Source organism: Carassius gibelio, chromosome A4 (assembly GCF_023724105.1).
Source record: "Carassius gibelio isolate Cgi1373 ecotype wild population from Czech Republic chromosome A4, carGib1.2-hapl.c, whole genome shotgun sequence".
NCBI classification, from domain to species: domain Eukaryota; kingdom Metazoa; phylum Chordata; class Actinopteri; order Cypriniformes; family Cyprinidae; genus Carassius; species Carassius gibelio.
Window position 1 is genome coordinate 6,301,570 of NC_068374.1, and position 11,906 is coordinate 6,313,475.

The window sequence follows — 11,906 nt, forward strand, 5'->3', positions numbered from 1 at the left end:
CGTCTATTCCAGGAGTTTGCAGTGGATCAAATCAAAATATTGCTTTAAACATCTAACAGCTCAGATACAGTATACAATTACGAATGTTAAAATCACAGTTGAGGTCATGTCAGGTGTTGCCATAGTGCATTAAAAACAATTACAGTAAGAACTGGACGGAAGGGCCCCACATGGGACAGACTACAGACATATGAGTGTGTAAAGGAGAGACTAGAGAAACAAATGTATTTGGAAGATGGAAGGACCCCATAAGAACATGACTGGAAACATGCCGATGTGTGTGTGACATTATCTGGCTTTTAACAGCCAATATAAAGCTACTTTAGTAGTAGAACACCACCACATACATGTCAGCATAGATGAATGTGTTTGAATGTACTTTTACCTGTGTGCAGGTCTGATCTGGGTTTGGTCCATCATTTAGCATCTGAGGAACAGGGCTGGTCTCATTCTCTAATGCTGCGGCTGGAGTCTGAAGGCCTTTCACCTGAAATAGACAGACAAGAAGACACTTAGAACTGTATGAAGTAGGGCTGCACGGTATTGGGAAAAAATGACATTGCGATATTTTATTTTTCTGCGATATATATTGCGATATGAAATCGAATAAATTTTTTTCTTACAAACAAAAATGGGGTGAGCACACTTACATTCTCATTTTAAATTATTTAAAAATCAACACTATCGTCTCAAGTGATAAATATGCGCGAGGGAGAGAGAGCAAGACAGTGCTTGTGTTGTTTGAAGACTGTGAGCGTGCGGCCGGGGCTCTCTCTCTCTCTCTTGCGCTTTCTCTCTCTCGCACTCGCGCGCACGCACACTCTCTCTCTCTCGGGCACGCGCACGCACACTATCACGCAAGCTCTTTCTTGCGCTCTCTCTTTCTGTCGCTCTGTCTCTCTCGCGCTCTCTCTCTCGCTCGCGCACGCACACTCTATCACGCAAGCTCTCTCTCTCACTCGCTCTCTCTTGCGCTCTCTCGCTCGCACACACACACACACTCTCTCTCTCTATCGCACACACTCTCTATCGCCCACACTCTCTATCGCGCAAGCTCTCTCTTGCGCTCTCTCTCTCTCTCTCTCTCTCTCTCTCTCTCTCTCTCGCGCGCGCGCGCACACGCTCTCTCTTGCGCTCTCTCTCTCTCTCTCGCTCGCGCACATGCACACTCTCGACTGAGAGCATGGACTAAAAAGCAGCTCACGTCTATTCCAGGAGTTTGCAGTGGATCAAATCAAAATATTGCTTTAAACATCTAACAGCTCAGATACAGTATACAATTACGAATGTTAAAATCACAGTTGAGGTCATGTCAGGTGTTGCCATAGTGCATTAAAAACAATTACAGTAAGAACTGGACGGAAGGGCCCCACATGGGTCAGACTACAGACATATGAGTGTGTAAAGGAGAGACTAGAGAAACAAATGTATTTGGAAGATGGAAGGACCCCATAAGAACATGACTGGAAACATGCCGGTGTGTGTGTGACATTATCTGGCTTTTAACAGCCAATATAAAGCCACTTTAGTAGTAGAACACCACCACATACATGTCAGCATAGATGAATGTGTTTGAATGTACTTTTACCTGTGTGCAGGTCTGATCTGGGTTTGGTCCATCATTTAGCATCTGAGGAACAGGGCTGGTCTCATTCTCTAATGCTGCGGCTGGAGTCTGAAGGCCTTTCACCTGAAATAGACAGACAAGAAGACACTTAGAACTGTATGAAGTAGGGCTGCACGGTATTGGGAAAAAATGACATTGCGATATTTTATTTTTCTGCGATATATATTGCGATATGAAATCGAATCAAATTTTGGGGTGAGCACACTTACATTCTCATTTTAAATGATTTAAACATCAACACTATCGTCTCAAGTGATTAATATGCGCGAGGGAGAGAGAGCAAGACAGTGCTTGTTAGGGGTGTCACGATTTCGATTTTAAATCGAAATCGATCGAAATTAAGTCACAGTCTCAAACTTCGAATTAAAAAATGGAATCGTCGATTCTGCCACGCCCCCATGTTGTATGACGGCAAATCAATGACTAAAATAACCGAGCATACAACTGATGCTGGCGCGCGCGCTATATGGCTTCCGCGAGAGGAAAACTGAATCGGATGCGAAGAAACAGGAGCCCGTGAGCTCATTTCAAACTCTCACGCGCGCGCGACATGTACTCTGCGCGCAATACAAGCCCTCGCGCGCGCATGCTCATTCCCCACATCCTCGCGCTCGATCATCTCACCTCTGCTCGCGCGAACAATTTTATTTTTGTCAGTCGTGGGGCGGGGCTTGCTGTTTTAGTTGTTATCTCAAATGTCATCGGTTATTCCCCTTTTCCTAAAGTCAGTATTCGACGCCTGTTAGAAAATGATTAATAATTCACTTGACTTGACCCATGACTTCATCAGTGGACCAGATACATGTGAGTAATCATTTATTTTGCTTGTTTAATTTATTTTTGTCTTTAATGTAATTTAATGCATTGTTTATAGAGTAGATCTTTTGTAGATACTTGATTAACTGGAATTCTTCTGATTGCTAGTGATTGCAGTCTTGTAATAAGAGATACACATATTTTACAGACTGTAATGATGCACACACACACACACACACATACATATATATATATATATATATATATATATATATATATATATATAAATCTAAATCTAAATGAATGACAGTGAAGTGTTTAACAAGTGTTTTATCTTTCATCTTTTAAATAGATACATCGTTATATCTTTTGTCAATAAGACTACACTTACAAAAGAGAAACTGGATGGCAGTTTATTTTAAGTTTTCAATTGACTAAAGATATAAGTTATTGTTACATTATGTTGTTAATAAAAGTTTAAAATTTGACAGTGTAGTGTGGTACATTGCAAACAAAGGTCAGATATTATATTGCATAAAAGTCTAGTTTGAAAAATGACAATCTGTGCTTTAAAGAGAATAAATGTAAAAATCGAGAATCGAATCGAACCGTGAGCTTAGAATCGAAAATGCAATCGAATCGAGGATTTGGAGAATCGTGACACCCCTAGTGCTTGTGTTGTTTGAAGACTGTGAGCGTGCGGCCGGGGCTCTCTCTCTCTCTCTATGACTCTCTCTCTCTCTCGCGCACGATCTCTCTCTCGCATGCGCGCACACACACACACACTCTCTCTCTCTATCGCACACACTCTCTATCGCCCACACTCTCTATCGCGCAAGCTCTCTCTTGCGCTCTCTCTCTCTCTCTCTCTCTCTCTCTCTCTCTCTCTCTCTCGCGCGCGCGCGCACACGCTCTCTCTTGCGCTCTCTCTCTCTCTCGCTTGCGCACATGCACACTCTCGACTGAGAGCATGGACTAAAAAGCAGCTCACGTCTATTCCAGGAGTTTGCAGTGGATCAAATCAAAATATTGCTTTAAACATCTAACAGCTCAGATACAGTATACAATTACGAATGTTAAAATCACAGTTGAGGTCATGTCAGGTGTTGCCATAGTGCATTAAAAACAATTACAGTAAGAACTGGACGGAAGGGCCCCACATGGGACAGACTACAGACATATGAGTGTGTAAAGGAGAGACTAGAGAAACAAATGTATTTGGAAGATGGAAGGACCCCATAAGAACATGACTGGAAACATGCCGGTGTGTGTGTGACATTATCTGGCTTTTAACAGCCAATATAAAGCTACTTTAGTAGTAGAACACCACCACATACATGTCAGCATAGATGAATGTGTTTGAATGTACTTTTACCTGTGTGCAGGTCTGATCTGGGTTTGGTCCATCATTTAGCATCTGAGGAACAGGGCTGGTCTCATTCTCTAATGCTGCGGCTGGAGTCTGAAGGCCTTTCACCTGAAATAGACAGACAAGAAGACACTTAGAACTGTATGAAGTAGGGCTGCACGGTATTGGGAAAAAATGACATTGCGATATTTTATTTTTCTGCGATATATATTGCGATATGAAATCGAATAAATTTTTTTCTTACAAACAAAAATGGGGTGAGCACACTTACATTCTCATTTTAAATTATTTAAAAATCAACACTATCGTCTCAAGTGATTAATATGCGCGAGGGAGAGAGAGCAAGACAGTGCTTGTGTTGTTTGAAGACTGTGAGCGTGCGGCCGGGGCTCTCTCTCTCTCTCTTGCGCTTTCTCTCTCTCGCGCGCGCGCGCGCACGCACACTCTCTCTCTCTCTCTCTCTCTTGCGCTTTCTCTCTCTCGCACGCGCGCGCACGCACACTCTCTCTCTCTCGGGCACGCGCACGCACACTATCACGCAAGCTCTTTCTTGCGCTCTCTCTTTCTGTCGCTCTGTCTCTCTCGCGCTCTCTCTCGCGCTCTCTCTCTCGCTCGCGCACGCACACTCTATCACGCAAGCTCTCTCTCTCACTCGCTCTCTCTTGCGCTCTCTCGCTCGCACACACACACACACTCTCTCTCTCTATCGCACACACTCTCTATCGCCCACACTCTCTATCGCGCAAGCTCTCTCTTGCGCTCTCTCTCTCTCTCTCTCTCTCTCTCTCGCGCGCGCGCGCGCGCGCACACGCTCTCTCTTGCGCTCTCTCTCTCTCTCTCGCTCGCGCACATGCACACTCTCGACTGAGAGCATGGACTAAAAAGCAGCTCACGTCTATTCCAGGAGTTTGCAGTGGATCAAATCAAAATATTGCTTTAAACATCTAACAGCTCAGATACAGTATACAATTACGAATGTTAAAATCACAGTTGAGGTCATGTCAGGTGTTGCCATAGTGCATTAAAAACAATTACAGTAAGAACTGGACGGAAGGGCCCCACATGGGTCAGACTACAGACATATGAGTGTGTAAAGGAGAGACTAGAGAAACAAATGTATTTGGAAGATGGAAGGACCCCATAAGAACATGACTGGAAACATGCCGGTGTGTGTGTGACATTATCTGGCTTTTAACAGCCAATATAAAGCCACTTTAGTAGTAGAACACCACCACATACATGTCAGCATAGATGAATGTGTTTGAATGTACTTTTACCTGTGTGCAGGTCTGATCTGGGTTTGGTCCATCATTTAGCATCTGAGGAACAGGGCTGGTCTCATTCTCTAATGCTGCGGCTGGAGTCTGAAGGCCTTTCACCTGAAATAGACAGACAAGAAGACACTTAGAACTGTATGAAGTAGGGCTGCACGGTATTGGGAAAAAATGACATTGCGATATTTTATTTTTCTGCGATATATATTGCGATATGAAATCGAATCAAATTTTGGGTGAGCACACTTACATTCTCATTTTAAATGATTTAAACATCAACACTATCGTCTCAAGTGATTAATATGCGCGAGGGAGAGAGAGCAAGACAGTGCTTGTTAGGGGTGTCACGATTTCGATTTTAAATCGAAATCGATCGAAATTAAGTCACAGTCTCAAACTTCGAATTAAAAAATGGAATCGTCGATTCTGCCACGCCCCCATGTTGTATGACGGCAAATCAATGACTAAAATAACCGAGCATACAACTGATGCTGGCGCGCGCGCTATATGGCTTCCGCGAGAGGAAAACTGAATCGGATGCGAAGAAACAGGAGCCCGTGAGCTCATTTCAAACTCTCACGCGCGCGCGACATGTACTCTGCGCGCAATACAAGCCCTCGCGCGCGCATGCTCATTCCCCACATCCTCGCGCTCGATCATCTCACCTCTGCTCGCGCGAACAATTTTATTTTTGTCAGTCGTGGGGCGGGGCTTGCTGTTTTAGTTGTTATCTCAAATGTCATCGGTTATTCCCCTTTTCCTAAAGTCAGTATTCGACGCCTGTTAGAAAATGATTAATAATTCACTTGACTTGACCCATGACTTCATCAGTGGACCAGATACATGTGAGTAATCATTTATTTTGCTTGTTTAATTTATTTTTGTCTTTAATGTAATTTAATGCATTGTTTATAGAGTAGATCTTTTGTAGATACTTGATTAACTGGAATTCTTCTGATTGCTAGTGATTGCAGTCTTGTAATAAGAGATACACATATTTTACAGACTGTAATGATGCACACACACACACACACACATACATATATATATATATATATATATATATATATATATATATATATATATATATATATATATATATATAAATCTAAATCTAAATGAATGACAGTGAAGTGTTTAACAAGTGTTTTATCTTTCATCTTTTAAATAGATACATCGTTATATCTTTTGTCAATAAGACTACACTTACAAAAGAGAAACTGGATGGCAGTTTATTTTAAGTTTTCAATTGACTAAAGATATAAGTTATTGTTACATTATGTTGTTAATAAAAGTTTAAAATTTGACAGTGTAGTGTGGTACATTGCAAACAAAGGTCAGATATTATATTGCATAAAAGTCTAGTTTGAAAAATGACAATCTGTGCTTTAAAGAGAATAAATGTAAAAATCGAGAATCGAATCGAACCGTGAGCTTAGAATCGAAAATGCAATCGAATCGAGGATTTGGAGAATCGTGACACCCCTAGTGCTTGTGTTGTTTGAAGACTGTGAGCGTGCGGCCGGGGCTCTCTCTCTCTCTCTATGACTCTCTCTCTCTCTCGCGCACGATCTTTCTCTCGCATGCGCGCACACACACACACACTCTCTCTCTCTATCGCACACACTCTATCGCCCACACTCTCTATCGCGCAAGCTCTCTCTTGCGCTCTCGCTCTCTCTCTCTCTCTCTCTCTCTCACTCGCTCTCTCTTGCGCTCTCTCTCTCTCTCTCTCTCTCTCTCTCTCTCGCGCGCGCGCGCACACGCTCTCTCTTGCGCTCTCTCTCTCTCTCTCGCTCGCGCACATGCACACTCTCGACTGAGAGCATGGACTAAAAAGCAGCTCACGTCTATTCCAGGAGTTTGCAGTGGATCAAATCAAAATATTGCTTTAAAACATCTAACAGCTCAGATACAGTATACAATTACGAATGTTAAAATCACAGTTGAGGTCATGTCAGGTGTTGCCATAGTGCATTAAAAACAATTACAGTAAGAACTGGACGGAAGGGCCCCACATGGGACAGACTACAGACATATGAGTGTGTAAAGGAGAGACTAGAGAAACAAATGTATTTGGAAGATGGAAGGACCCCATAAGAACATGACTGGAAACATGCCGATGTGTGTGTGACATTATCTGGCTTTTAACAGCCAATATAAAGCCACTTTAGTAGTAGAACACCACCACATACATGTCAGCATAGATGAATGTGTTTGAATGTACTTTTACCTGTGTGCAGGTCTGATCTGGGTTTGGTCCATCATTTAGCATCTGAGGAACAGGGCTAGTCTCATTCTCTAATGCTGCGGCTGGAGCTTGGTTTTTTTTCAACTGGATTGCAGATAAAGAAGAACTCATTTTAACACACATCACAGATCAAAGATTAAACGCATTTCCATAGACAGTAAAGAGTAATATTGGAAACATGGTTAATATTGGAGAAATACAAAATTTGCTCTTGCAACAAAATTTTTAAAAAAAGAAATCTCTATACTTAATCTAACCAATTCACCTTACTGCGCCAAGGCCATTTTGAATCGCCATAGTTGTAATCAATTTCATCTCCTATTTCTATTTTCTTCAGAGAAAAAAGGCACAAATGTGGTTTGTCGTCAACTATGATTTTTTTCATAACGCAATTTGGATTTTTGTGTTTGTCATTGACCAATCTTCCGAGAGATCCATCTTCTTCAGATGCATCCAGGCTGAAAAGTATCAGAAAAATGGTAAAAGTTTTACATCTTTTTAAAAGTTTTATTGAAAGAGTTATTTTCAAAAGAATTTAAGAGTTTTTGTGCTTAATTCATTAATCAAGTATTAAACCCTTGTTTCAGGGTTAACTTGTAATTTCTCTAAATCAATACAAAACATCCATCTTTCAATGTTTACCATAAGTGATGATTCTGCCACTGAAAGTCAAAGAGAAATGTGCTTTCAATCTCTGAGTATTTTCTTGACTTGCATTCCACCTGTGTGAGGAGTTTACCCCTGTACTCCAACACGAAGTCCCCGGGTTCAATGGGGTGTGTGGCAAACACTCCTCTTCCTACAATAATATATAATAATTAAACATTTCATTCTGGGACTCAAAAAGAGATACTACAGTATTTTCAAAGTGAGGTTGAGGTTCTTGCGTCTAGTAAGTGTATTACCCGCAGACAATGCTCAGCACTCTCCCAGTTGTGATACTCTACAGGTAAAGTGCTTTTTTGAACAGACTTTATGTGGCCAAAGAATGTTTTTGATGCATACCCATCCACATCAATGCATCACTGAGGTCCTGTCTATGCTCTGTTCAGTTCCCTTAAAGGAGTCATGACCTGTAATTTTCACTTTTCCACGAGAATCAATGTATGTTATGATTGCCTAACGATTATACACTGGCCGGGAAGCCGATATTTAAAAGTGAAGCATTTGTTTACCCCTGGGTTCGTAAACCAGCCCACGTGCACGCGCACTCAAATACGAGATTTTAATACCATATATGGACACCGCAGACCTATGGTGCAGGAAGCCCGCCCTGCCCCTCTCTCCCTCATATTCAGTCTCGAAAGATGCAGAAATGTAGTGCAAATGTGAGTTGCTCTGTTGTTGACTGTCAGAATCAGCATGTAACTTAAATGTGTATTCTCTCCCAAGAACGGACCAAGCTGTCAGGGACCAGTGGATTAAATTCATTTTTAATGACGCGGTTCCTACAACCCTTCCCACTGGCTTAAAGTTAGGTGTCTGTGCTAATCATTTTACGCTGGAATCGTTCACAAATTTGAATGTCTAAAAAAACCACAACGTGAAACATGGCAAGAACACCACATGATAGCAAATGTTGATCTCAAATACCACTGTAAACTGATAAAAAAAAAGTAGACTAAAGCCCTATTCGGACGGGACTAGTTTTCTAAACTACGTTTGAGTTTCGATTCTTATCACCTGACGTCTGTGATTTTCATGTACCAATTCGGACGGGACTAGTATCTCCGTGTTTATTACAGAGGTGGGAGGGTCTGATTTGTGCATCTGGGCGTCACAGAGATCACGCGCTCTGTATGCGTGCATTGCATTCATTCAGAATGATTGCCTTAGTATTATTACACAATAGATACTAAATGGCTAGTATAACAAAACCATGTTAATGTGTGGTTCCTTTAGTTTAACTTGGTTCCCTTTTTTTATTTTATTAAATGTAATTAAAACATTATGTAACTGAGTACATAAATGAACGTGAGTAATCTTACCTGATGCTGATATTACAAAAGCCGGTATTAACAGTTTACGCGATCTTGCTCTTGATTTATTATTTTTTATTATTATTTATTTGCCGCTAAGCAAATATATCAAACATGCGCACGTAAGAGCATCTACGGTAATTCACGTTGGCCAAAACACACAAGGACAGTGTTGTGAAATAAAATATCACCGGCAATCACAGACATTCGCATTCGGACGGGATTAGTTTTCTCAGAGGATCACTGAGTTTGCTGAAAAACGGTAGGTAATTTGCTCTGGAATTACCACAGAGGTTGTGTGAGAAAAACACAGACGTGGCAGATTCGGACGGGATTAAAAACACCAAGTAAATCTCCGTTAATGTAATCTACATTAAATAAAAGGTATAATGTATGTCTCAGTCAAACTGATTGTCTTTACCATTCAGAGAAATCTTGATGTAGACGTCCTTCCATCGACTTCCTTTACATCTTTAAGGGTCAGAGGAGCTCTGTGTTTATTTTTTTCCACTTTTCTTTTTTAGAAGGGCCTGAAAGACTATAATAGAGCGTGGGTATCCAAGGTAATACTAGGTTATGACTGTTTTAAACTGAGAGTGCCGTGTACCATTTAGTGCAGGTAACACCAGTGAAGCGTAAGAACATCATGCAACTTACTCAAAACCGAAATTCATAACCTCTAACCGACATAATTTTCCCATGTCGGTTATTTCGGGTTTTTTTAATCCTGTTAACACTTCCCCCTTAAAAGCATACTAGCACGTGTGTAGACACATGACTCTGCCCCGTCCAGTCAGTGGCATAAAAGCAAAGCGGTGTGAGCCTTGCGTCTTCACTAAACTTTGTCAGTTGTATTTGTTTTATGGTTTGGACATTCAAGTGATTAGATGATCGGATGTGTATTATATCGATCTACCATGTTACCATGTTACCATGCTTTTGAAATGCACAAGTTGTGTCAAGGAATCTTCTGCAACTTACCTTTGTAATGGTCAATGAATCTCGGCATAAACCCATCCTTGTCAGTGCAAGACAGAATGTATGTCTTTGCATCATCTATAGGCTTTTTCCTCATCCTCCTTGTGGACATAATGGCCCTGTGAAAATAATTGTAATTTGTATTTAGTCAAGGCAAATCTCACAAAAAGGTTTTTGAAAAATAGCAAGTCACAAAAAAAAAATTATTATGTAAAATAAATAAATAAACAGACATTCATACAAACACATAGACGCCGCAACAGCTGTGTAATGAGCTTTGCTATTGTTTAACATCAAACACGGGCTAATGAAATATGCAAATTCTGAAATGTGCACACTGAAAGCTGACTGAGCCTGTTGAAGCGGAGAAGTTAACTTGTTAGATGATAACCATGTTGTGCTGCACAGACACTCAGTAATCAATTTAAACTAGGGCTGTCAAACTTAACTTCTGGTACAGCAGCATGGCGGCGCTGCCACATGACCATTGACTGACATATGCAGCATCACATCCTTCCTCATACATAGGTGCTTGGATTGTTATGGGGGGTCCAGGGTAGGCCGGTACCACCCAGACAAAAAGCTTGGTGAAAACTTCCCTTAGAAGTATCTTGCTACATTTGTTGATCAGTTGATCAGTCACAGTGATGCTCTGAAATTTAAGAATGGTTTTTTTATTTGTAAAAAATGTGTTATATATATATATATATATATATATATATATATATATATATATATATATATATATATATATATATAATGATGTTGAGATAAGATGCTAAAATGGCAAGCATCACTTCACATGAGAGCAGGAAAGATTTTTCACTAAATACTTTGCATTTTGCGAGTTTTATTGAACAATTATGTGACCAAAACATCCACAACTGAATTGCTACAGCTATATTTCTGTAATTGCAAAGTAAATTTGGAAAAACTCGAAGGTGGTCTTTTCTATTATTTTCCCTCAACTGTCCTGCTCTAACAAACCAGCTGCGGGTAGTATGAGTAACTTAACTCCAAAACGGCACCGTAGCTTCAGTCCTGCCTTAGCTTCTGGCTAACCTCCATCTGCCCTGTCTTGCTCACAATTCACAACCGATTCCACCTTTAACGATACGACTTCACTGCACCCCGTCTCTGTCCCGCTGTCATGTCCGTGGTGACGTTATTAAGGTTATGCCAACTGCTAATAGTAATATTATGTCGCTAACGTTAGCTACATGGCAGCTAAACGAGGTATATAACGCCATCACGATATAACGCCAAAATATGAACTCACCATAAAAACCTCACAATTCACAACCAACTCCACTTTTAACGACAGGACTTCACTGCACCCCGTCTCTGCCCCGCTGTCATGTCCTTGGTGACATGCTATTAGGTTAAGCTAACTGCTAATAGTAATATTATGTCGCTAACGTTAGCTACAATGCAGCCAAAAGAGGTAGGAAAAATCACGATATACTGTAACGACAAAATAAACTCACCATGAAAACCATGCCTAGCTTACCTGTTGCATCAGAGGTCGGTATTTGTAAAAATATTCAGATTTTCAACCACTCCGTCTTCTTCTGTCTTCAATCTTCAATCCTTGAAGTCTTCTTCTTCTTCTACTTCTTCTTCTTGTGCAATTTCCGCAGTTTTCCTTACTTTCGCGCCTAATTATACAGTG

The 11,906-nt window shown here is 40.9% G+C and overlaps 1 protein-coding gene across 1 annotated transcript in view; it reads right to left on the reverse strand.

Moving 5' to 3' along the window:
* LOC127981361 (uncharacterized) overlaps nt 1-11,644 on the reverse strand; it is a 26,801-nt gene extending 15,157 nt beyond the window's left edge. The window contains exons 1-9 of the mRNA XM_052585496.1: nt 11,514-11,644; nt 10,238-10,353; nt 7,920-8,076; nt 7,543-7,735; nt 7,260-7,361; nt 5,030-5,131; nt 3,759-3,860; nt 1,589-1,690; nt 386-487 (exon numbers count right to left, since the gene is read on the reverse strand). Of these exons, the coding sequence (XP_052441456.1) occupies nt 386-487; nt 1,589-1,690; nt 3,759-3,860; nt 5,030-5,131; nt 7,260-7,361; nt 7,543-7,735; nt 7,920-8,076; nt 10,238-10,346 (969 nt within the window). The 5' untranslated portion in view covers nt 10,347-10,353; nt 11,514-11,644. The remainder of the gene's footprint in view (nt 1-385; nt 488-1,588; nt 1,691-3,758; nt 3,861-5,029; nt 5,132-7,259; nt 7,362-7,542; nt 7,736-7,919; nt 8,077-10,237; nt 10,354-11,513) is intronic.
* Nucleotides 11,645-11,906: the final 262 nt, after the last annotated feature.